The sequence below is a fragment of the Biomphalaria glabrata genome, chromosome 4 (assembly GCF_947242115.1).
Source record: "Biomphalaria glabrata chromosome 4, xgBioGlab47.1, whole genome shotgun sequence".
Lineage (NCBI taxonomy): Eukaryota > Metazoa > Mollusca > Gastropoda > Planorbidae > Biomphalaria > Biomphalaria glabrata.
This window is the reverse complement of record NC_074714.1, coordinates 35,614,681-35,639,199: the sequence shown is the minus strand read 5'-3', so window position 1 is coordinate 35,639,199 and position 24,519 is coordinate 35,614,681. Positions and strand designations below refer to the sequence as shown.

The 24,519-nt window shown below is 32.1% G+C and overlaps 1 protein-coding gene across 1 annotated transcript; it reads left to right on the top strand.

The window, feature by feature from the left end:
* Positions 1-185: 185 nt before the first annotated feature.
* Positions 186-24,345, top strand: LOC106054101 (tyrosine-protein phosphatase non-receptor type 12-like). The gene is made up of 14 exons (XM_056026923.1): positions 186-475; positions 4,054-4,162; positions 5,256-5,332; positions 5,565-5,699; positions 6,347-6,415; positions 8,680-8,885; positions 10,161-10,227; positions 13,033-13,110; positions 13,602-13,700; positions 13,820-13,859; positions 14,158-14,421; positions 21,520-22,145; positions 22,627-22,645; positions 23,710-24,345. Exons 1-14 carry the CDS (start codon positions 371-373, stop codon positions 23,784-23,786), a joined length of 1,971 nt encoding a protein of 656 aa, XP_055882898.1. The 5' UTR covers positions 186-370; the 3' UTR covers positions 23,787-24,345.
* The last annotated feature ends 174 nt before the right edge of the window (positions 24,346-24,519 follow it).

The window sequence follows — 24,519 nt, the reverse complement described above, 5'->3', positions numbered from 1 at the left end:
AATCTTTAGTTGTATTTGCTGTATGTTTACTAATGACTGATTCAAATTCATAAACAAGTTAGATCTAATTCCATTAACTTAAAATTATAGATTTTATAAAGGTAAAAAATTTTCAGTTTAGATTTAGATACAATATTTCTTGAATATTTTTTCATGGTAGCATCAATAGTAGAACCCGGAAGGTCGTTCTGCATAATAAAGGAAGAAAAGATAGACTACACTCCGGGATGTGAATTAAAATACACACTGGATTAGACTTAGACTCAAGAAATAGCTGAAAGAGCTAGATCTAGAATCTAAATGTTTACATTGTTCACGTAGAGTATTTTGTGTATTTTGATTGCCAAGAGGGGACAAAGTATCCCCCAAAATGCCGAAGGATACAAAGAAATGTATCAAAGAATTCATTCGTTATGTAGAAAAGTTAGAGGCAGAAGAAGATAATGACGGAAATGGTTTCGACAAAGAATATCAAGTAAAAATCTTGAGTAGAATCTAGATGTATACTAATAATACTATATACATAATAAAATAGTCAATAGTGTAGTATTACTAAGTGTACTATTCATTGTGTATAGTGAAAATTACATAGACTAAAATCTATTAGACTGTAACTTTAGTCAGTATCTCATATCTGACTAGATTTCTATATTAAATATACTTATATAGTACCAGGTGACAGAGCCTTGCTCGGAGGAATAATCTATTAACGAACAATATTTACCCGGGCTTATTTTTTAATGACAAAAATGAGCGATCTGGTAGAGGACTACCAATCCGAAGTGTATTTTTTGTGTTCTTTTAGTTCAAAATGACATTGTACATCAGACTACATGTCATACATGGCAATTCGAGTAGAAAGTCTCCCTGTAGTCTCGAAAAATAAATCTCACATTGCATCACTATTGGCCTATTATTGGCTTGGTAGAAAGTCTAAATTGCAGTGTAGCTTCTTAAATGGTTACGTTCAGAATTTAATTTTGCAATTATTATATCAATTATGGCTTTAATACGAAACATCAAGTGATACAAAATCTCTACCTTATAGGGTAAACGTGCACCTTGTAACAAAGTTGGACTATAAGAAGCTCATACCATTTTGCAAGAACATCGCTGTTTGTAGTGCGGTCTATCAACCTCCCTTTAAAGTAATGCATCATTTGATACTGTGGTTCCCAGATATGTGAAGTTGTCTACCACGTTAAGGGATGACTATTCGTGTTGATCTTTGGGGCTGAGTAGATTTTATTGTGTGACTTCTGGAACATGACTTCCATTTTACATAGGTCTATGGTTAAATCAAAACAGGCAGCGTAATGAAAATTCGTTGACCGCGAGCTGGATATCATTAGACCACTGCAACCTATGCGGCCGCAGCAAGCCCTGAAGTTTCATAAGCTCTGCGCTAATTCTAGGTACCTGTGTAAATTCTTAAATTAAACCATTGTAACTTATAACAGGGTTCCTGTGGTCTCCTAATTTTCAAGTAGCTCCTAGAAATCTGAAATTGCAAAATATACTAACAGTCTGGCAATCTCCTGAAATTATAAAAATTTCCTGAAAACTCATAAAAAAATGTCCTTAAAATAGACAACATTGTCATTTTGGGGTGTCAGTCAATATGGTAAACACCAATCCTATGACGAATTTATTTTCTAATACAAAATTTTAATTTTCACTTATTATCCTCATCCCTACCCTAACTGAGCCGAGCGCAAATTTAAAGAAAATCGTTCTATTAGAGCCGTTTTCGAAATAAAATTTATATAAATTTTAATAAATTTTTATAAATATATAAATAAATATAAATTTATATATAAATATAGTATGGGATCTAGCTTATTTACATATATAAGACTATCATCATCAGATATTAGAACCAAGTGGTCTGAGTGTCATTAGGCTGCTTGCTTAGCTTTAGGTCCGGTGCTGCACTGATGAGACGGGTGTGGCTAGTACTGATGCTGTCTGCTGGTGGGCTGGTGTAGTGGATCCAGGCTCCGGTTGCAGTCCAACTTGTATGGTTGCAGAGCTAAACATTAAAAAAAAAAATTGGGAATGGGGATCGGCATATATATTTATATATAAATATATTTACAGTGCTTTTTTGGTAAAAAGAAATAGATGCCGGTACTCAGTTAGGGATTGCCTAACTTATAACTACTAATAAATTAATAATAAACATTAAAATACAAGAAAAGTAATAATTTTTCCCCACATTGCAAAAGGTACTGGTACCCTGATAAAATAGCGACGACAAAATATTCATTCATTCATTTGCAAAACAGTTTTAGATATCGCAAAATATTAATAGAGCCAATATTTTTTTTATTTTAATGTTAGCATTATTTTGCAGGAAACACTTTATATATCTTAAAATATAAATATGCAACATAATGCAAAAATTATATTATTATGAATGACATTAACAAACACTATTTTAATGAACTTTGAGCTGCTAGACTCGTGAGACCGTGCTACATTTTTTACACTATTTTTTACTATTTTGCACATATCACTAATGCGCTTTAAATGTAAAAAAAGACAAGGCAATCTAAAGTGATAGGTTACTAAAGCAAAAAATATGCTAAAACAATTAACAAACTTAATGATAGGCACATTCCTGCTCTCCCTCTCTTAGGGTATCATCAACGCAGTATTAGAAAAAAAAAATTAGCAGAGGACAATTATTAATCGTCAGGTACCAAATTAGGTCACAGTCATTGAGCAGAATGAGGGGGCTAGACAAGCGGGGCATGCATTTTTTTTTTTTTGAGTCAACGAGATAGGCTACAGTATAGGTAAAACTTGTGTCTAATGGCCTGGTTATGGCGTCAGTTATAAACAGAGAAGGAACCAATAGAGAGTGTGAAAAGTAACACTGACCTGTCTGTGTTGAGTTGGTGTAAAAAGATCTTGATATAAAAAAAAGAAAATTGAAAATAATAAAGTTTTCTGAACCCAATAACTATGAAGAGTTCCTTAGCACACTGAGAGTGTTTGTTATGTTATAAAATATGGAATGTTGTTCATTAATGTTAGAGATGGACCTGATTGACCTCATTGACCTGACCCTCTCCGACATCATAGTTTATTGTAACTATGCATAACAAAACAAATAGATAATGAGTTTAAAGATGTTTGCAGTTTTTCCTAGGACTAACCATTACGGAGCTATAAAAATTCAAATGTAAAAATTGCAGAGGCAGGGCTTAACCTGTTCGTTAGACAGAAATGACTATAGATAGAGTCTCTAGAGGCTACTCCTTGGATTCTAGAATCTAGATTTGATCTAGACTCTAAATTTGTATATTCCTAAAGTCCAATACTTGTTTAAAATTTAAAAGGCAACTGATGGTTTTGACAATTTTGTAATCTATAATAATATATAGATTCTATGTAATTAGATTTGTTTTAATTTACAAATCATGAATATATTATTCTTTTTATTTTATTTTCAATAACTTTGTAATTGATGTTTTTCTGGGCACCTAAAATGGTCAGATTTTCACCTGGTTGCTATGTCATGTGACGTGAGAGTTGGGGATTACACACTATATTAGTAGACTAGGCTTATATATATGTGTTTATCCGTTCAGGCTGTTAAAATTAGTTGGACGCCCAACCTATATTTACTTTTTGGGCAGGGAGGGGTTTGGATGAAATTGTTTTGTTTGTTGTTTTTTTTTTAGAGTTTGTTATTCTAATGCTCTTCAGGAGTAGATCTAATCCTAGGCCTCAATATTACAGACTGTTGACTTGAATCTATTTTACGCCTCTGCGCCATATATCTATGTAATATATGTCTTACAAACATTCTTGCACAATAAAAATGGGATATGTTAAACTAGCATCCGGCTACGGCCGTTGATTTTTACCTACCCTATATATTTTTTTATTCCTTCGCTCCTTATTTTTGCTTTTAACACCTAAAAAATATTTATGAACAGTTCTTTTTGTGCTCATAATTTTCAGTTTAGAATGTTGTATTTATTTTTAATTTTTGAAGTTTTGTTTCTCAGGCAAATAAAATATTTTGTTTTCTATTACCAGAGGATACAGGAAACTCAGATACAGCGCCGTAAAGATAATATATTCACTATGGACATCGGTAAAACAGAAGCAAACTTAAAAAAAAATAGATACAAAGATATCTTGCCCTGTAAGTTGTCAATACTTGTTTCCACTATGTGTATATATGTGTGTATATACATGTATTTATCTAATATACAAAGCACAAAGTAAGGTGTATGTATGTCCAGCATAGAAATCAAAACCGTTTAACCGATCTTGATAAAACTTGTCATTAATGTTCCTTAGGTCATGGCAGAGACTGTAGTTTATCTTTAGTGTCCTCCCACCTGGGGGGGGGGGGGGGGGGCTAAGAATAAAAGAAAATAACCAAATTTATCTCTATTAAGAGTGAAATGTTTTTTCACAGTATTTTATATTTGATATGTATATATCGGCTTAACAGGTAAACTGATTTTTAGAATCTTACTTTTATTTTCGTGGTGAAAGAAAAACATTTCAAAAGGAACATTCGCCAATTTTTACATAGCTCTAAATCCAATCCACTAGATTAGTAACACCCAAAGTAAGGCCCTGAGGCTGCGGGTAATACCCGGCTAGTATATATATAAGGATGCTTTGAAATATATTAACATTGCCAACTTCTTAATGGATGAACTAAGCCTTTTCATAATACAACAAGAAAATATTTAAAAAAATCAAAGCTTATATTAAGCATACTTGTATCAATTAGTAATAGATGTAGACATACAATAAAAAAACATTTATATTTTTTTAAAAATAAAATCAGGAACAACCTGAATTCGAACTCATGGCTCAAGCTGTCTTAGGTTTCACAAGCCAACATGGTAACCACTCTACTAGTGGAGAGCTTATGAACATGGAAGATTGTATAGTTATCTATTGTTTCTATAGTCTCGTCCTATTTTTCAGGTTTGTGTTCACTAAGACTCAGATGACAACCTATTCAGCTTATACCATAACTTCAGCCAATTAAAATTTCTTTCCTTTGTTTGAGATACCAAACAAAATAATTTAATAACAATACTTAATCAACTAATTGGTTAATTTTAAAAAATTGATTCTTGTGTTGTCAGGTAAAAGAAATAATTGTGTAAAATTTCAGCTCATCCGAGATTGGGTGTAGGAGAAATAACATGTACAAACGTTTTACCAGACAGAGTGAGTTGATATAAGCTTTGTAAAAATCTTCAATGTTTTAGATGATGAACACAGAGTTGTCCTGAGCACGATGGATGGAGAAGTTGATTCAGATTATATCAATGCCAGCAGATTAATTGTAAGTATATTCTGTACTATTATTTTAGTACAGTTACAATCAAGCTGTATAGATCTAGAACTAAATTAAGGTCTTTGAATGAATCAAATATTTAACACAAAGAATTTTAGTATAGAAGCAAGGTTGGAGTAAACTTTTTACATTCCCACAACTAATGTGGGATAATGTTAAATGTAGGAATTTATCTTCACTATTATAACTTGAATTATTTTAATTTGTTGTCTACCCACAGGGTGTGAAAGGTACTGGTGGTTACATAGCTACTCAAGGACCCCTGGCTTCAACAGTAAATGACTTTTGGAGAATGATCTGGGAATACAAAGTGGAAATTATATTCATGGCCTGTAGGATTGTTGAGCTGGGCAAGGTAAAAAGATTCACTATTTTTAGTCCATTGTACTTAGTTTTATTTTTTTTACAATTAAGTTAAGAAATATGGTAGATTATGCTGTGTTCTAATGTTTCTATGGCCAAAAGTTAACAAAGTTATCATATTAGCCTAATTTAAAAAAAACAAAACATCCCAACCATCATTTTATAGGCTAACTTTAACTCAGTCATCATGCCCAATATGTTGATAATGATTTTATCTAAATATTTAGTAATTGTGAAATGAAAAGGATTTAATAAAAGTTTAAAATATCCTTAGATAAATTGATCTTGGATCTAAAGTAGCTCTATTTATATTCCTTGTGAAAATGACCAAGTATGGAACTAAGCAGCTCATGTTAGAGAGGCATCTTAAAGTACAGAATAAAAATCATGATCTTCTTCAGGATTTGCACATGAATGAACTGATTAATTATTGAGATTAATACCTTGAATAATTCAACCAGCAGAATCTTGGTTTATTTACAATAATATAAAATTATGGTGTTCCGAAAATAGCTTAAATCTGTTTAGTCTGTTGTTAAAGTTGTTGTTTTGGTCCAGTGTGATCACTTTTTTGTAATTCAATACTGAAAGTAACACTTCTTAACTTTTTGTTGTTATAATAATGTTTCTTATGTTTAGATCAAATGTAAGCAGTACTGGAATGATTTAGGGAAATCTGATGTATTTGGAGATATCACAGTTTTTACTGTAAGTGTTTTTGGCTATTTTCAAAAACGGAAAATAATTAATAGATGTAGATCTGTATTTTGCATATTCCCAGATATAAATGACCATACATCAGGGTTCGTAGCGCTCCTAAAAACTCCTAAAATTCTCCTAAAAAATGCCGAAAGTCTCCTAAAATTTTGTCCACTCTCCTAAAATTTTTACCCAATATTTTTTTTTTAATTATAATTTTGCTTATTTCTTGCTAAAAATGTGAGGGGAAAAACAACAGCGTAACTAGGCATTCTGATCGCATGACCTTACGGGCTGGCTGTGTTAATGAGCTGACCAGTGACGCGTCTACACCGCCTTTCACCCACTTGTGAAGCGCGACCTCGTGATTGAAGATGGCCTTGGCTCAAGCAAGCATTTCACCTGGCAGTATTTTTCTGAAGTCATTTATTGTTACCACTAAAGACGCGCTAGATCTAGTCTGTAGTGACTATTAGAGAAACTACAAGACTAATTTGTAGGCTACACTCCTCCGGGCCCTCCCTCACCTAAAATCTTCTTGTTGTAAGTGTAAGACTAAGAGTGACTTCGCGTGGAAAGTCCGTAAATCTTCTAGATCTAGCTAGTATCTAGTAACTGTAATAGTATTTAGATTTAGATCTAATTTAGATCTATTGAAGATAATTCGCACCTAACCTGAAAACTCCGTGAATTTTTGTCAATTTAATGATCTCGATACATCTAATGTCTAGATTACTCTAGAAATACGCTAGATTCTAGATTTACGCTAAATCACTTTGAGTCTAGTGAAGATAATTAGCACAAAAAAGTGAAAAGCCCGCAAATTTAGACTCTAGATTTACAGTATATCCAGTGAAGATAATTCGCATACTGCCGCGAAAAGTCCGCAAATTTTAGTGACTTAGATCTAGACTCTAGATCTACGGTATATTCAGTGAAGATAATTCGCACACAGCCGCGAAAAGTCCGCGAATTTTAGTGACTTATGTCTAGTCTTTACTCTAAATCACTAGAATCAAGTGAAGATAATTCTCACACAGCCGTGAAAAGTCAGCAAAATTTAGTGACTTAGAGTTAAAGTCTGCGAATTTTATCGAATTAGCTTTATAGTCTAGATCTTCTGTAAATTTAGTGAAGATAATATTCACACAGCAGTGAAAAGTCCACGAATTTTCGTGACTTTGATCTAGAGTCTAGGTTTACGCTAAATCACTAGAATATATATAGTGAAGATATTTCTCTCACATCCCTGAAAAGTCCGCAAATTTTAGTGACTTACATCAAGAGTCTAGATCTACTGTAAATTCAGTGAAGATAATTCTCTCACAGCCGTGAAAAGTCCGCGAATTTTAGCGACTTAGATCAAGAGTCTAGATCTACTGTAGATTTAACGAAAATATTTCTCATACAGCTGTGAAAAGTCCGTAAAAATTATTTCACTCGTAAAAAGCCAGGGAAACTATATGGTTGAAAATGATTCTGCTAGGAAAAAAAACGCGAATAGGTCTAAATCCCCCCCCCCCCAATCCAAAAGCCATTTTTTAGTAAGCAAATGTCAACTAAACATTCAAATAGGCCAATATTGCCCTATATATTACTGGCTCTGTTTATGAAAAGGATTTAAGTTAACTAATAGAAGAATAAAACATTACCTCAAATGCACACCATGACTCTAGTATCTATAAGATACACATAGGAACTAAAAATGTACATTCCCATCACATAGAATATATATCATGAATAAGGCATCTCTAAGAATGTTTCTTATTTTACAAAAATTGGAAAAGTAACCATTTGTAATGTTTTTAAATAAATCTTTGAAAAAAAAATGGTTCTTTGAGGTTTTGGGATGACAGTCAAGTTGTTACTAGATAACTTTCATTACATTTTCTGTGGACATACCACAGCTGATAACATTGTTTCTGTGGCATATTGGCAAGATATTTATTATTTTAAAAATCAAATAACAATAATTGATTTGATAAATGCTTAGTTTTGTGTATGTTTTACTATGTATCACACAAACGGATAGGAAACACACACACACACATCATACATTTCATCCTTAAAAAACCTCCTAAAATCTCCTAAAATTTTGTCATGGAAAAGTGCTACTAACCCTGATACATGGAAATATGTATAATCTTTCATTTTTTAGGATTATCTATTATGTGATTGGATACAATATTATTTTTAATTAGAATACTTTTTTTAATTGATAGTAATTGCGTTTTCCTTTTTTGTTTTTTATCAACTATATCATCTATATACAGGAAGATGAACAGGAAATTGCATCAGATTTTATTCAACGAAAGTTGAGTGTTTCCAGAGGTGAAGAACAACGAATTGTTATTCAGTTTCACTATTCAGGGTGGCCTGATCATGGAATCCCAGATGACCCAGCACATATAAGAGACTTGATAGGAATCATGCGAAGGACCAGGCAAAATGATGAATTACCGCTTTTGATACATTGCAGGTTTGGATACTTTTTGTGCCGTCTGTCCAGTTTTAAAACTAAAGTGTCTAACAACTTAACATTGGCTTTATAATGGTTGAAATAATTGCTTTTGGACTTGTGAAAATGCAACCTTTTGCTTTTTCAGCTAATTATGATTATTAAAGTTCCCCTTTCAGACCCTGCGATCTATAGGGCAGATGATGTAAAGGTCATATGTTTCTGTGCCCACGGTTAATGAGGGCATCATGTGGCCAGCACAACCTTTACTTTTGCCCAACTAATGTCAGGTACCCATTAGAGCTGGGTGGACTGAGAGGTGCCTAAAGATCCCAAAATTAAAAATACCAGGATTAGAGCCCAGGACATCAGTTCAGAAGCCAAGCACTTTACCACTCAGCCATAGCACCTCCTATTATTTGGATATAAATTATTTCAAAAATTTAGTTTTAACCAACCATGCCATTATCATTTTATAAACCTTGAAAAATTACTTTAAAAGCTATTTATTTATCCAAAAGCAAACTTTTTTTTTTTTTTGCTTTTAGAATTAATTTAGCATGTTGTATGCACATACATATGTATCATTTTTAAAACAATATTTTCAAAAATGCATTTGGGTCATGCATTGTTTTATTAACTAGAGCAAACACCAAAAAGGCAGTTCATGTTATTCATTAGATTATATAAGACATTGACAAATGTCCATGTTTTTTCTTAAGAAAGGATCTCTTTATGACAATAGTGGTTATCATTCTAGTTAACTTTAGGTCTTTGTTGTAAATGCAATTTAGGTACATGTTTGTGGCGTATGACTTCCTCACAGGGTCCATTTATGATTTTGTGTAACAAATTCCCTTGGAACAAACTCATGTTGTTTGTTAACATCAATTTGTTTTTATACCTTCTTTAAATTAGCTAGTGCCTTAAGTTAGGTTACTAAGTACATATTACAATTTGTATAGCTAGAACAAGAATTATTTTTTTCTCTAACTTTTGTGAACATATTTTGCTTTTCTTTTGTTTTATGACAATATGACTTAATGTCAGGTTTTGTTCTTACCTTATTCATTTGTTCTGTGCTTGAGAAAGGCCTAATTCAGACCAGTTACACCGAACACTCCTAAAAGCCAGGACTACTTTTTTTTCCCCTAATCAAATTACTTGAATCTATATAGGGTTGTTTTTTAGCACTTAATTTTTATTATGTACAAAATTGTTGTTATCTATTGTTTTCTAGTAGGGAGTAAGTGTTTTCAACATATTCAACATATATTTTGGTTTGTTCCTCTGCAGTGCTGGCTGTGGCAGAACTGGAGCTATAGCTGCAATCGACTATGTCTGGACATTGCTAGAAGAAGGGGTGAGGAATAGTTAGCTTTCCCAGTACTAATTGAATGAATTCTAAAATGTTTTATGTCATGAATGCATACAAATTGTTTAGAGAAACTTTATATATACACCCATACTAAGTTTTGATAACTTAAGTTTTGTTGATAAGAAAACTGGCTAAAAGCTTACTGGAGAATACATTTATATTAAATCCCTAGTAATATATAGCTCCTCCTTTATAGTGGAAGATGAGCACATTTCTCATTTCTTATGGACACGAAGATGACTGATAAATCCATTCCTAGCTTTGAAAGGCTGTCTGCATACGTGGCATGTAGGTTTGGTCAGTTTCAGATTAGCCTGTTGCTTCTCTCTGCTTTTCGTTGGTCCAGCGCTCTTTCAGGCTGGTCAGTCTCCCTCCTTCATATCTTGTGACTCCAACACTCACAGCTTCACGCCATGAGGAGCAATCGAAAGCTAGTGCTTCCCAGCCGTGAATGTCAATATCTCACTCCATGTAATAGGATATTAACGCACATTTCTGATCATATATTTATATTTTTTTTTTATTTCTCTTAATTTAATGTCTTTTTATGCTTTTTGCTTTTCATACAGTCTATATAAGTGGTAATTTAAAGGATCAAACTTTTCATACTTTGTCTTGATGGATGAAAGGAAAATAAAAATCATCACTCATTTACTAAGCTGAAAGCTGTAGAAAACTATGCATTTCAAAAAGCGAATTTACATATGTCTTCTATTGAACTCACTCAAAATAACTCACTTCATTCAACAAGCACTGAATCTTTTCTTAAAAAGAAGTGCAAAATAGAAAAGAAGATTCTTGAAAGTGTAAAGTGATGTGACCTCCCACCATTTGACACAAGCACTTCAAAGAGAGCTCATGAAATAACTACCTGATCGTTTAAGTCACTAGGTTATCTGAGGGAACCCATTTAATAGAATGGGAAAAGTTATTAATAGCAATCATGGGTTTTAGTATTGTCCAAAAACTAAATGAAACAATGATAGACAAATAAATTGATTCAATTTTTAGTGCACACAAAAATAATGCATTTATAATACCAGTACCTTCAACTAAACAAAAAGAGAAAACTTAAAATGTTTTTCTATGTATCTCACAAATTTGCCAACAATTTATAGGGGTGGGGAAAGCATATTAATATCATGGTCTCATTTAGTAATCTGACCTTTCATAGTTTGTATGTTTTACATGTTGGGGATGTTCCCTCAGAATTGAAGAATATTACATCCTAGCTCTCACAGGATAGTGGGGTATTTGCAAAAGGCAGGGTTCCAACCTATTGAGATGACATGTCACGAACTCATACGTCACAACCAGGCAACCATCCAAAGGTCGCTTATTTGTTCATGAAATAGTCTAATTTTTTTCAGGTAGGGGGATAATGTTTACTTTATATATTATAGTCGAGTATAGCGAGAAAAAAAAAAAGTTTATTATACAAATTTTGTGTTTTAAAAATTATCATCAGAACCTCTTAGGCCAAACAACATCACCAAATTGTCGTATACCTCAGATTAAGCTGTCAGTTTTGATTTGTTATCTTTAAACATAAATTGGAACTCCAAACATTCATACCTAAATTTATTTTGGGGGGAGGGGGGGGGGATTTTCCTTAACAATTTTAAGAATTGAAAATGTCAGCATAGAAATTAATTTGTTTGGGCTGTAATGCTTAATACATTTTGTTATTAGCATGTTATTTATTTCTTTACACTGAAAAAGTTATTTTTCTCTTTTTAAAAAAGTAATTTTTGTTTTATTTTTTTATTTTTCTTAATTTTTTTTTGGTATGACCACAAGTTTGTTTTTTTCTTTCTTTTGATAAGGGCTGATCTTGTTTTTTTTTTTTTTTTCAAACTGCTCTTATGAAGGGATTCTTTCATGCTATAGACTATTAGTGAAGGGGTATCTGGACCTTGATAGGTGACCAAGCAGTTTTTGCCTTGCAGCCAAAATAAAAAAGGAAACCAGATTTGGATCTTTACACTCGTTAGAACAGTGATGCCCAAAATATGGCCTCGCGATGAGGTTCCATCCGGCCCGCCGAAAGGTTGATACAAAGTTTAAAAAATCAAAAAAAGTTGAAAAAGGTATTTACCTACTTTAGGGTTCTCAATTTTTTTCTGATGGATTGGTACCATGACCTTTAACGTGTGTGCGTTTATGTATGTAAAATCTGCCAAGAAATGTGGGTGGATCTTTACTTATTATAAAGAAAGTGTGTCTGTTTAAATAAACAACATATGCATTGGCATTATACAAAAAAATATGGTGGCATCCTTGGTTTGAACCACGAATAAAAGATTAACTACAAATAGAGATAGGACAAACGATGGGAATATTCAACAAAAAAAAGACAAGAAAATGAGTCAGTTTTAAAGGTAACTACACTGTTGCTAACATTTTAAGAAGAGAAATGAAGCTATTTTATGACGTGTTAAAAAATATAATCGTCAAATCACACGAATGTAGTACTAAATCCAAGGGGTTCTGGTAAACTAGTTTCAGAACAATTTTTAGTTTTTGTAACTTTTCGGTCACGTGGCCCGCAAGACGAGTTTTGGAAATTAAAATGGCCCGCAGGTAGAATTAGGTTGGGCATCACTGCGTTAGAACATGCTGTTTTTCAGTACTATATCTGCATTTGCATTGCTTGAAATTTTAATAATTAAGAAATTTCTAATAGATCCAACTGTTGCAAAAATTATTTTCAATATTATATTTCATACATAGCTTGTACAATGTTCAAATAAATGACATATTGATACAAAAAAATTTTTTGTTTCCCAGAGGTTTGATGAAGATTTTAATCTTTATGAACTTATCTGTACATTTCGTGAACAAAGAATGTCAATAGTTCAAACTGCTGTAAGTAAGAGAATAGCTTTTAAATCTCACTGTTGTGTGTACACATTGCTTAATCATTAACACTTTTGTAGTAATAGGTGGGGCATGCTATATAAATCCTGAAGATGAAATGATGATCCCACTTGTAATCTGGTGGTTTGTTCAATTACATTTCAGTCTTGTTTATATTTTAAAAAATCAGATGTATATCTGAGTTTCAGAGAAAAAAACCTGCAGGACAAAATGCACATACATTCTGGCATAAATTGTTAGTCCACAAACAACGACAAGATCAAATTTAGAAATGTTAATTAATTGTTACTTGTTTATGACAGTAATATTTGAATGAGCTGGGTTACACTTTCTGAGATCACATTCCTTAAATAGAGAAAACTTTAAAATAGAGTTTATGATCAGTGCTATCTTTTTTTTTTTTTTATACATTTACAGAAATTTCTTTTTTTTTTATCTGAAATTTATAAATCATTATATCTTGAACTTTCCTTAAATAGGAGCAGTATGCCCTTGTAAACCAGGTGCTGAAGTCTTTGTGTCAAGAATGGTTGGCTAAAATGGCTTCACATACCTATGAAAATGTTGAGCTAGAACCGGTAAACAATTTTAAATACATGTTTCTTGATGTATCTGAAAGATATTAGTTAACACACTTGCAAACTAATTTGTGTTGAAATTTAAATTATCTTTTTTTTATTCTTAATTTATTTTGTAGGAAAATAATTACATGAACAGCACTAGAGAACTGGCACCTGGTAAGTTAAGTACTATACTCTTACTATATTTTAACTAATAAAGGAAAAAAAATTATTATGATTTTTTTAAACAGACAAATCTCAATTTCAAAGTATAATCAAATGTTAGCATTTCATTCTTCAATTCTTGCCAGAAGTAAACAAAACATTGTGATAGTAAAAAAAAAATCTATTCTGAATTTTACAAAATTCATTTATTCCATTGAAATAATATAATAATAAAAACATTTGAACAATTTGTCACATTTCTTATTGATGAAAGCTGATTATAAACACAATCAATTTTGTAATGTTGTAGAAAAAGAGGAGAATGTCTATGAAGACAGTGTCTCCTTGGGGAACATTATTCAAGATTCAAACCTACCCAAGGAGAATGGAAATCAGGGAGCAGTAGTCTCAAAACCTACTGTCAAACCGCCAAGTTATGAAACTAATGCTTTCAAGGAGCGTGTGCCCAGCCAGAAGGCTCCAGCACCACCCCCACCTGCCAGCTCTGAAAGTAAACCCATCACACCCATTCATTCAACAGTCATTCAAGTTGGCTCACCACATCATGCAGGTGGTAAGAACACATTTGAACATTTATCTCATTCTACTCCTGAGAATTGCGACCTAACTGCTCACCCTAACGACCCATGCGCTCCCACCTCTGCTACCAATCCTTCCGGTGTTCCAACTAGTGCTGTTCCTCCCAATACTATGGGTAAAAGCCAAAGTCTTCAGTTGAATCAGACTAAAACTGCTGAGACAGAGTCATATGCACAGAAGCGTAAATCTTTTACACTTCCTCAAGACTTAGTAACTAGGTTATAATGAAGGTTTCTATCTCCTGATATCAATGTTAAGTACCAAGTTAAGATTGTAGTTCCTAGGCTCCTAGTATTTTGAAAAATTGTTTCTACTTACTGTTTTTGTACCATCAGGATTTGTTCAAATCTGTTTCTATCCACTCAACATACAAAAAGTCTTTCTCCCAAATCATCTTCTTCTATACGTATACACCTTTTGTTTTCTTTCTGTTTCATTGAGCACTGCATTTTGTTTCAGAAGCACAATTAACACTATTGAATAGATCATTTTAAAAAATATTTCTTTTCTAAATCCTAGTTTTAGATGCTGGGCTAATGCTGAAATGCTTTGCTTTATAAAATTAACATAATTACAATTAACAGTTGTATAGATTTGCCAGGCTTTCTACTAATTTGTTGTTCAAACTTTTGATTAGAGGTTTATTCTTTATTGCATGCTTTGTTGAGTTTTCTTTGTACATTAGCAATTTTCAGGAATTTGTAAGAAACAAAATTTAATGCAACTTTGTAAAATATAGATTTGTACCAAACTTTGGAAACTGTGTATTTGTGTGTATACAAGTTTGTACAAGAAAAAAAAATCAGTAGCTAATGTATATCCCTATGACACTATGTTGAGCTTATATAAGTTAGCCAGTGAAGTTTTAGGCAGACATTTGAATGGAATCAAACTAAGTTGTGGATAGGACTAAAAGCTTCTGACAGAATTGACTTGTTTAAAAAGGGACATCAACTGAACTTGGATGACTTGATGAAAACAAAAATGCCTCCATTTTGATCCTGGCATGTTGAAGCAGTGTGTTCTGTTGAACTACAAAGTTGTAGTTCTTTATTCAAGTTCAACACAAAGAGATTGAATTTCATGCAAATACTTTAATTCAAAAGCTGTACACTTACAAGATAATTTTATATCACACTATTTGAAGTAATCATGTTGTCAAAACAAAAAATCAAAAGCTACAACTCAAATCAGAAGTTTTCTTGTTGAAGGAAATAGTGACAAAAACAAACTAGGAGTATAGTATTATTTTGTCCAAGTCTTGCTCAAGATGGATCCTTCCTCAAATACTTGTGTTTTGTGTGTGTGTCTTTATTGTTGTTTATTTTGGTTGTCCTTTCCTCCTTGAATCTATTCAGAGTTTGCTGGTCATTGTTTTTTATCTATTACTTTTAAACCAACATTTAGGTCATTCTGTATCGTTTTGTGGACCTTCAACACAAATATCTTCTAGTTTGTTTTTTTTTTGTTTGTTTTTACTTATGTATTAACTGAAATATATTTGAGGTTATTTTTATTTCTGTTAGCATTTTGAAGATTTTTTTTGTTAATTTTCAAAGAGATTTTTAAAAAAATAAGTTTATGCATAATGGTCAACAGCATCCATTTTTATATCCAGATTTATTTTTTTTTACATTTTTTAAATGTACTCTATTTTGAAAATTGTGTTTGTTTTATATTGTCTATCATATCATTTGTTTATATTGAACATGGCACTGGTTGCCTGTTGGGGTAGTCCCTGTAAATATATACAGCTTTTTTTTTTATATTTGCTATGATTAATTTTATTTATTTCAACATTTATTTTATGTGTCCTATGTACAGTTTTTATAAGAGCTAGACTATATATAACAGGATTAATAGAATAAAGCCTTGAACCTGCCCTTGTTTACTGGCCAATACAATGTAGTAGTTCCCATTTCTTATATGACTTAGCAGCAACACATCTGAGCAGAAATGTTGTGTGATTAATGTTATTATTCTATTATCAAAGAAGAATCAGTTTGAGCTTATTCAGTAGAAAACATTCAATATGCAACTGGAAATTACACTTGGAGACATTATTTTTAGTAGTCACTGTATTTTTCTTTGTCTCTGTAGGAATATTTTGGGTGTAGTAACCAGTAGCATAAGTGTCCTATTGAATAAAGAAGCTTTATCCTAAAATATACCTTCTATACGCTTTCTGTATGGATTCATGCCCATGTATTATTTCTTTTAATATAAACAGCTAATACAAATGAAGTATAATTTGCATTACAATCTTTTGGCAAAGGGCAGGCAAGCATTATTGCTTTAATAAACTTATCTTTTGCTATTTAATAATTTATTCTAGTTAAGCTTTTTTTTTTTATTATTATTTTAGAATCACATTATTTACAATTGGGTGTGGTGCATTAAAGACATTTGATTTACTTTTAGACCTTTTCACATTCTACTCAGTGATAAGCAAGACTAGTAGATCTAATTGTATGTTGTTTTTTTACCCAACCACTAGTTTATTGCAATAGTTCTCTGTGTCTCTCATTTTTTTGACTCAAAAAAAAAAATACAATACTTTTTAAGTATATAATAACCATATATTTTCAAACAGTGTGTTTGAAATGACCATCTATTTCCTAGTCTTCCACATCTGTTGTGGCTCAGTTTTTGTAAGAACATTTGTGTTTATCTTCACATGTTTCTGACCTACTGATCACACTCACACTTAATAATGTACCTGCATGTGTAGAGTTAAATTGCACTGTCAGAAGTAACACCTGATCTCAATCTACTTTTATTATCCAACAGAAAATTAAGGAATCCCTGTTTGAATTGTAAAAACTATTGAGCAACTTCATTACAGCTAGAGATAGATCTGTCTGTGCTAAACTTAATTTATTAAGAAAACTAATAGTTGCATGCACATAGCATGTAACTCTGATCACTGTAAAGCAGTCTAGCACTCTTTCATTGTTGTTGTGCCATTCTCCTCAAACTTGACATACATTTGATTTTCTTGAACATTTCTGTATTTATTTACACAGTGCTCTCTCAGGCCATCCTTTCATTTTAACAGAATTGCATCTGCCCTTTGATTTTATCATCTCTTGAATTAAATTGAGATTTAATTATTTAAAAGTGCAATGATTATTTCAATTTCTCTCAGCTTTTGAAATTCTGTTTTATTTTCAGTATTTTCAATGCCTGAAACCCCTTTTAAAAATGCAGGTTGCATATAGTGTTTCATAATATCTTTGTTTATTTTAAAATGCACCTTTTCATTTTTTTTTAGCACTGTATGTAGTGGATCACATCTCTTATAAGTCATTGATGCTCTTTATTCATTGTGTGGACTAGTGTGAAAAAGAATTCCATTGAGAATACATTTTATTCATCATAAATGTTTGTAAAGTGTTATCAATCATGCAGTGGGCTAAATTTTGTACAATTTTTAGGTGAAAATTACACTCATTATTCACTGCCATGCTTATATTCTTGCTTAACATTAGATATTTTTATATTTGTTAGTGTTGGTTCTACCTAATTTTTTTATAATTCTACTTTTATATCACCCATTGATCTGAGCACCAATCATAAAACCATAGGGGCGACCATGAGCTCAAACTTGTCCTTACCTTACACACCTACTGAGTACTGAATATTGGGGAATTTTTAGATGTAATCATTCCATTAACTTGCATGATAAACCTACCCCAGACTACATATACCCTCTTTCAAATGTATGCCTTCTCCCCCCAGTCAGTATAAACTACTTATTATGAAATGCTTTGCATTTAGTACTGATCACAGTTGATCACATGTTTATTTATTTTTTGGCATTGGAGCTTAGACACTTTCTATTTGTTCTGCTAGAAAGTTGATCTGTTGAAAACTATGATACATGAATTCCAAAATAAATCACACAAAATCCTTTTTGAAAGCTAAGGAAATCAGCTCAAACACAGGTGATACATTTGTTGTTGTACTTTCTATTTGGCTGCTCAATTATACCTACAGTGAAAGGGATTTATTTATTGCTGCCAACACAAAGGCAAAAGAAGAGTAACTCATATGAGCTTTGTAGCATTACCTACTTATTTAGAGTAACTCATATGAGCTTTGTAGCATTAACTACTTATTTATCTACACAGAATATACTTTTAACTTGTATTGACCCGCATACATTAACCTTTTGTTGTTGTATATGTCATCCAAAACTGCAAACCTAGCAAGGTTGTTATTTTTGTGCTATACCTGCTACACTGCAATCTTATTGTCAAAAGAAAAAAAGGTTTTTACTTAATATCTACAATGAATTGTTCAAATCAAATTGTTATATACATTTCTGCAGTGTCAATGTTGGATCTGTCTACTTTCTTTTCCATCTGTCCAGTTCTCTCTGTTTCACCTTTTCTTACAGTCTGTCTCATTCTTTGCTTTTGTTTTTTTTTTAACTCATTTTATCTTGGTGTCTGTACATCTCTTTAATACCATCATTTATTTCTGTTTTATAGCATAGTGTAATTCTGTGTACTTACAATTAAAGATCTAAAGCTGTACAAAAGAAATCAACTAGATTTAGAGATTATTTGTACACATGACATTGATCACATATGTTTCATAAAAACTGATCATCTAATAATTCTATTTGTTTTCTTTCCACTTTTTATTAGACCGTATGTTACAATCATTTCATTTCACTATGCACAGGATTGATTTATTTAATAACACTATATATATTTTTTAGATATATAAATGTTATGTTCTAGTTTATTATCTTTAGTTTTGTTTCCCCTCTTGACAACTAAGTTATATGGAATAGTCAGTATATGTTCACTACATTTATTTTATTTTGTCATAAATCTTCACTGTAACAAATAGATAACCTGTTTTATATCATTTCTTTTAGAATATACATAAAGGAGTGATTTTTTTTTTTTCATTTACATTTTGCATAATTGGGTTTTTCCTTCAGCTTAAATCAGTGTATAAAAAGACAGACTGTGTTGTTAATTACTAAATTTTGTTCAAAGTACTTCTGTACTAGGCATATCTGTAACATTGTAATCATATTTTAAAAATACACTTAACTGTTTGACATCTGTTTCAAAATACTGACTCTCCCTACATTATATATTTTGACTTGACTACTACTCAAAGTCTTGTTCTCCTCACTCAGACTCTGGTAACAAGGAGAGTCAGAGAAACTTTCTGGTTCATGAGCCATGTTCCTATGTGAGCATAGAATTTTAGGCAGATCACTTTGACTAGGGTACTTGCATGCATATAGCACTTGGCCCACACCAGGCTGCATACTTCCTAGCAGATGTATCTGGTGTAAGCAGTGATTCTTGTACAAGTTAATTTGATATGTTCCATTTAGACTACTAACTTGAAGCAAACTTTTTATTGAAGAAGAAAAAAAACGGAACTTAGTACTTGAGAGGTTGATAAGTATTTGTGTTCCTAGAAAGTGAGTCAAGTTGTTTTTTTTTTGGTACTTTGAAAGTCAATCATAAAATTTGTTTCACTTGTGAAAGAAATCAATTTTTATTGGAGAATGTCTGGTAATTAAATTTTTTTTGCTATTCCAGATACTCCATGTATTAGACTATATTCAGATTCTTTCTTTCTAGATCTACTCTTTTTTGTGTTCACATCTAAGTAGGTCATGTACTCTTCAAGTTGTTAGTTATATGTCTACAGCAGAGCATGTTCATATTGTTCTTTATGTGAATTTATATTAAACATTGAAATATACACATCAGACCTTGGTCTTCATTTGGTGCTTTTGTTACTTGTTGATAAGAGCCTAGTACTAAATGTAGTAGCAGAAGAAACATTTAAACCTATGAACACACGTTATAGTCAGGTCTCTCTCAGTAGTAATATCACTTTCATGTTTTATCCTGACAAATGCAGAAGTTACAACTGTCACTTCTGTTTTAGATAGTCAAGTTATTGTAAACAAATATTCAGCAATAACTTTGACAATTTATATCATATTGCGTTAAAATAAGTACCCAAAATTAGCATAGTTTTAATAAATGAAACACAACTGGTACACACCATACCAATCTTTGTGTTTGTGTGTGTTTCTCAAGCTTTATATTACTAGTATAGTGTGATAGTTATTTTTAATTCTGACATACAGTTAAGGAAAGTTTCCTCTTGATGACTTCAGTCTGAGGCCAATGAAATCTTCCAATTATTTGCTCTTTCATAGGTGAGCAAAATCAAGAACATGCAATCATATGATTCAAACTTTGGGCCGTTTGACAGTCAATCAATTTAACCATTTATTAGTTAAAGGAAAATTATAAATATATAATTAGTCAAAGTAAACTTTCAGACCTTATCATTCTTCAGACAGAGGACAATTAACACGGGTGTCATTTAACCCACACAATGATCAGCCACCATTTGCTTTACCACTTGATCACCACATCTTGTTAAAAAATATTTGTTAACATAACATTAAACATAATTGATTCAATAGTCAATAGTTTGAAAAGAAATGTTTCAGCCCACTGTCTGGCTGAATGTTAGCCAAATCCTTCTGACCTCTTTCCTCCATAAGTTTGACTGTTCTGTTGACATGATGAAGACAGTTTATCCAATCAAATGATAAGGTTTATAACAATGAGAATAGAAATGAACAAATTAAACTTAGATTATTCAGGTATGGAGACAAACAATCTTTTAATTACACACAATTATCTTTCAATATGAACAGATTTTTTTTGTTCATCCTAAGTAATGATCTACATATTTTTCTTTATCTAGTTTTACCTTTAAAATCTATAATTGCTTCCAAATATATGAAATTAAGCATGATTCTTGGAAATGTTTCCTTTTTGTTTTTTTTTCTTCATGTCTTTTTATTTGAAATGAAAATATCCACCATTAATATATAACAAATTCCACAATGAGACTAATAGGCTTGTACATAGTGGGCCAACTAGGCTGCTTGCTTAATACTTCAAGTTGCTGCATTGATATGGTTCTTGCTTAAATGTGTATAGGCTTAATTGATATTTTCAGTAGACAAAATAGAGATTTGTATTTTTGTCTCTTTACCTATCACCAGGTACTGCACAGATTATTTACAAAACCCAACCAAAGCAGTCTTCTAAACTAACAGAAGTAGCCACTAGTGGAGATATTTATGCCACTGTCTGCAAACAACCACTGACCAGTAGTAAAAGTTGTGAAACGTATGCAACAGTCAATAAACCACCAGTTGCTACTCCCAGCAAGCCACCAATTGTCACTAGAGCAACAGTCAATAATCCACCTATCAACAATAAACTTAAAATGGAAACCCACACAAATCCAAACAAACCTCTACTACCTATTAAACCTAACCTTAACATTTATGCAACTGTCAACAAACAAGAGTCCAAAGCTCCCCCTGATCACTCTGTTAAAGACAGCCCATCTTCTATTGTCCATGCAGCAAATAGCCGCAGTACTGGTAGCCTGAGATATTCCAGTGGCTATTCTGAGGTGGACAACCCATTTTCTTTCCATGGAGCGAGTAGCCGTGGTAGCCAGAGAAACTCCAGTGGCTATTCAGAGGTGGACAATGCATCTTCCATTGTATTTGGGGCAGGTAGCCAAAGACAGTTCTTTGAGAGCAGAGCTAGTTCTTCTTCCTCCATTGATCCTGCTTATGATGATGTTTTTGTGAGCAATACCAAAACATCAACCAATGTAAGTGCCATCATTTCAAACTAGCCAATTCATTGACAAATCTAGGCTCAGACATTTAAATTAAACAAAGTTGCTCAACATGCATCATTAGTATTAATTAGCGCCAGTGCTTTTTTTTTTTTTTTTTTTTTTTGTAAAAAAATAGGTGCCGGTACTCAGTGATGGATTGCCTAACTCTTAACTCTAATAAATTAAGAACAGTAATAATTTTTTTCTCCACATTGAAAAAAGTTGCAGTTACACTGTACCGGTGCGTACGGTCACAAAAAAAGCACTGATTAGCGCTATCTTCAGAGTGATGGCTACTTTAGCATCATACTGCCATTAAGTTAGAGCAACTCCTAGTGAGGGTAATAGGCCATCAGCCTGGTCCATGTTTATGCTGGTAACTTGATTAATATTTAGAATATCAACACAATATTTTAATATTACTACTTTTTAACAATAATGTTTTCACTTTTTGTTTCCATCTCTATGATAGCTTTCTACAAGTCCACCAGGTAGGTCTCTCTCCCAGCCTTTTCATTTTGTTTGAAACCAAGAAACAGAAAATTAGAATAGATGTTCATGTTGTAATGTCTATATTTAAAACATCTTTAAAAGCATGTTGATGTAATGTAGGTGTGGCTGTTTTTCTTAGTCATGCACATAGCAATGAACATTTGATAGCTATAACAAACATATTGATGTTTGAATGCCATGATAAATTAATTATTCTGTGACCTAGTGTCCTGGGCTGTGTATAGCCTGCTATCTTGAGTAGGATAACCTGTATTGCCTTTAATCAATTTCATGCATCAAAAGTTAGATGTTTCTGCATGGCCTAGTGTTCAAAAGGAAATCATGGAACTCATTTTTGACAACTCAATATAAAAAATATAGTGCATAAAAAATTATCATTTTGTCAATCACTTACTGGTTATTATTTATTTTTCTTGATACCAACAAGGGATATTAATCCTCTAGTATTTACAGGTACGGCTAAATATGTAGGGTTTTATCCCATATAATGTTATTCTCGGAGTTTAAATTTTAAGCAACTATTTACTGCACCGTGCACAAAATATGAATCAATTTAAAAAATTAACCAGATAGTCAATTAATTATTTTGCTTCGAGTTGAATAAGGGAAATAACTTCTACATTAATGAGAGATATAAATGTAAATGCAGTAGTTTTTTTCCTTAGTTAGGCTGTTTTTTATTTAGCTCGTTTCTTACTTTTACACCAGATAATAATTCGTGTGTAATAGATGATAGGATTTAGTAATTGCATTAGTGTGTGCATGCATATAAGGTCTTGGGCAAGGGAAAGAGCAATGGTACAAGATGTTTCTCCTATTACCCCAGTACCGGTACTAAATGAGCTCATACAGAAATGTTCTTTGGGTGCTCCATAAAATAGCTTTCTATCCTTGGGCTTAGAGCTGTTATATTACCTGAAACATTGACAATGGTGACAGGAGTCTTGTTTTACAGTCTATATTGTGTGTGAATATTTTATGCTTTTTATATAAGCAAATGTGTAAATGTAGGTGTCTAATTTTGTTTCATTTCATTGGGCAGGTTGCCAGGCTAGACTACTTAGACTACCTAGAGTCAAAGGTCCAGTCCCGATGCCTCAATCATGGAAAGTGAAATAGATTCAATGAAATAGATTCAACATCTTCAATGGGTCTATCTCAAAAGCTCAAGAATTTCTTTTCTACACTTTGTGCCATTCCATTGTCCAATGGGGATCATTATTTTGTCTCAATGTTATTTTTATTTCACTGACACTTCAAGACTTTGTGATCATTTTTTGTCTTCTATCATTTTACTTCTATAAGTTCATTTATTAGAATCATTTGTTGAATGTTGCATTCAGGCAATTGGTACAAAATCAGCCTGATAACTATATTGATGATCCTATCCATAAGCGACTAAATAGTTATGGTCATCCAGACATTAGGTTACTGTTAAATTTTGTTCCTTAGTTATTTATTAGACTTGATCAAGTATACATTTGTGTGTAAGCCCCTTTTTTGCTTTTATTTTTCTTTAGTCATTTTGTCTGCATTATCTTCTTACACGTGACTGCAATGTTATCATATTAGTGGCTTAGCTATGGACTAAAGATATTAAAAAATAGTACAGTATTACAATATTTTAAGGACTTAACAAAAATAAATTGAAATGTTCCACCCACCCTAAAAAGAAAAAGGTTTTGTCTTTTTTTTTTTTTTTTTTTTTGCTTTTGATTTACAAATAGGTTGTTGAACACATCTCCAACTTAGTTCAGATTTATTTGATTCAATCACTAAAATCAAATCTCTTTCTAAATTCGATGAAACAAGCATTCTCAAGATCTTCAGTTTATAAGTTGGATAATAAAAT

Bases quoted from the DNA above. Each gene is read 5' to 3' on its own strand.
- LOC106054101 (XM_056026923.1), top strand. From the start codon at position 371: ATGCCGAAGGATACAAAGAAATGTATCAAAGAATTCATTCGTTATGTA. The intron at 5,333-5,564 runs GTAAGTATATTC...GTCTACCCACAG, and splicing joins TCAATGCCAGCAGATTAATT to GGTGTGAAAGGTACTGGTGG. The intron at 5,700-6,346 runs GTAAAAAGATTC...TCTTATGTTTAG, and splicing joins GGATTGTTGAGCTGGGCAAG to ATCAAATGTAAGCAGTACTG.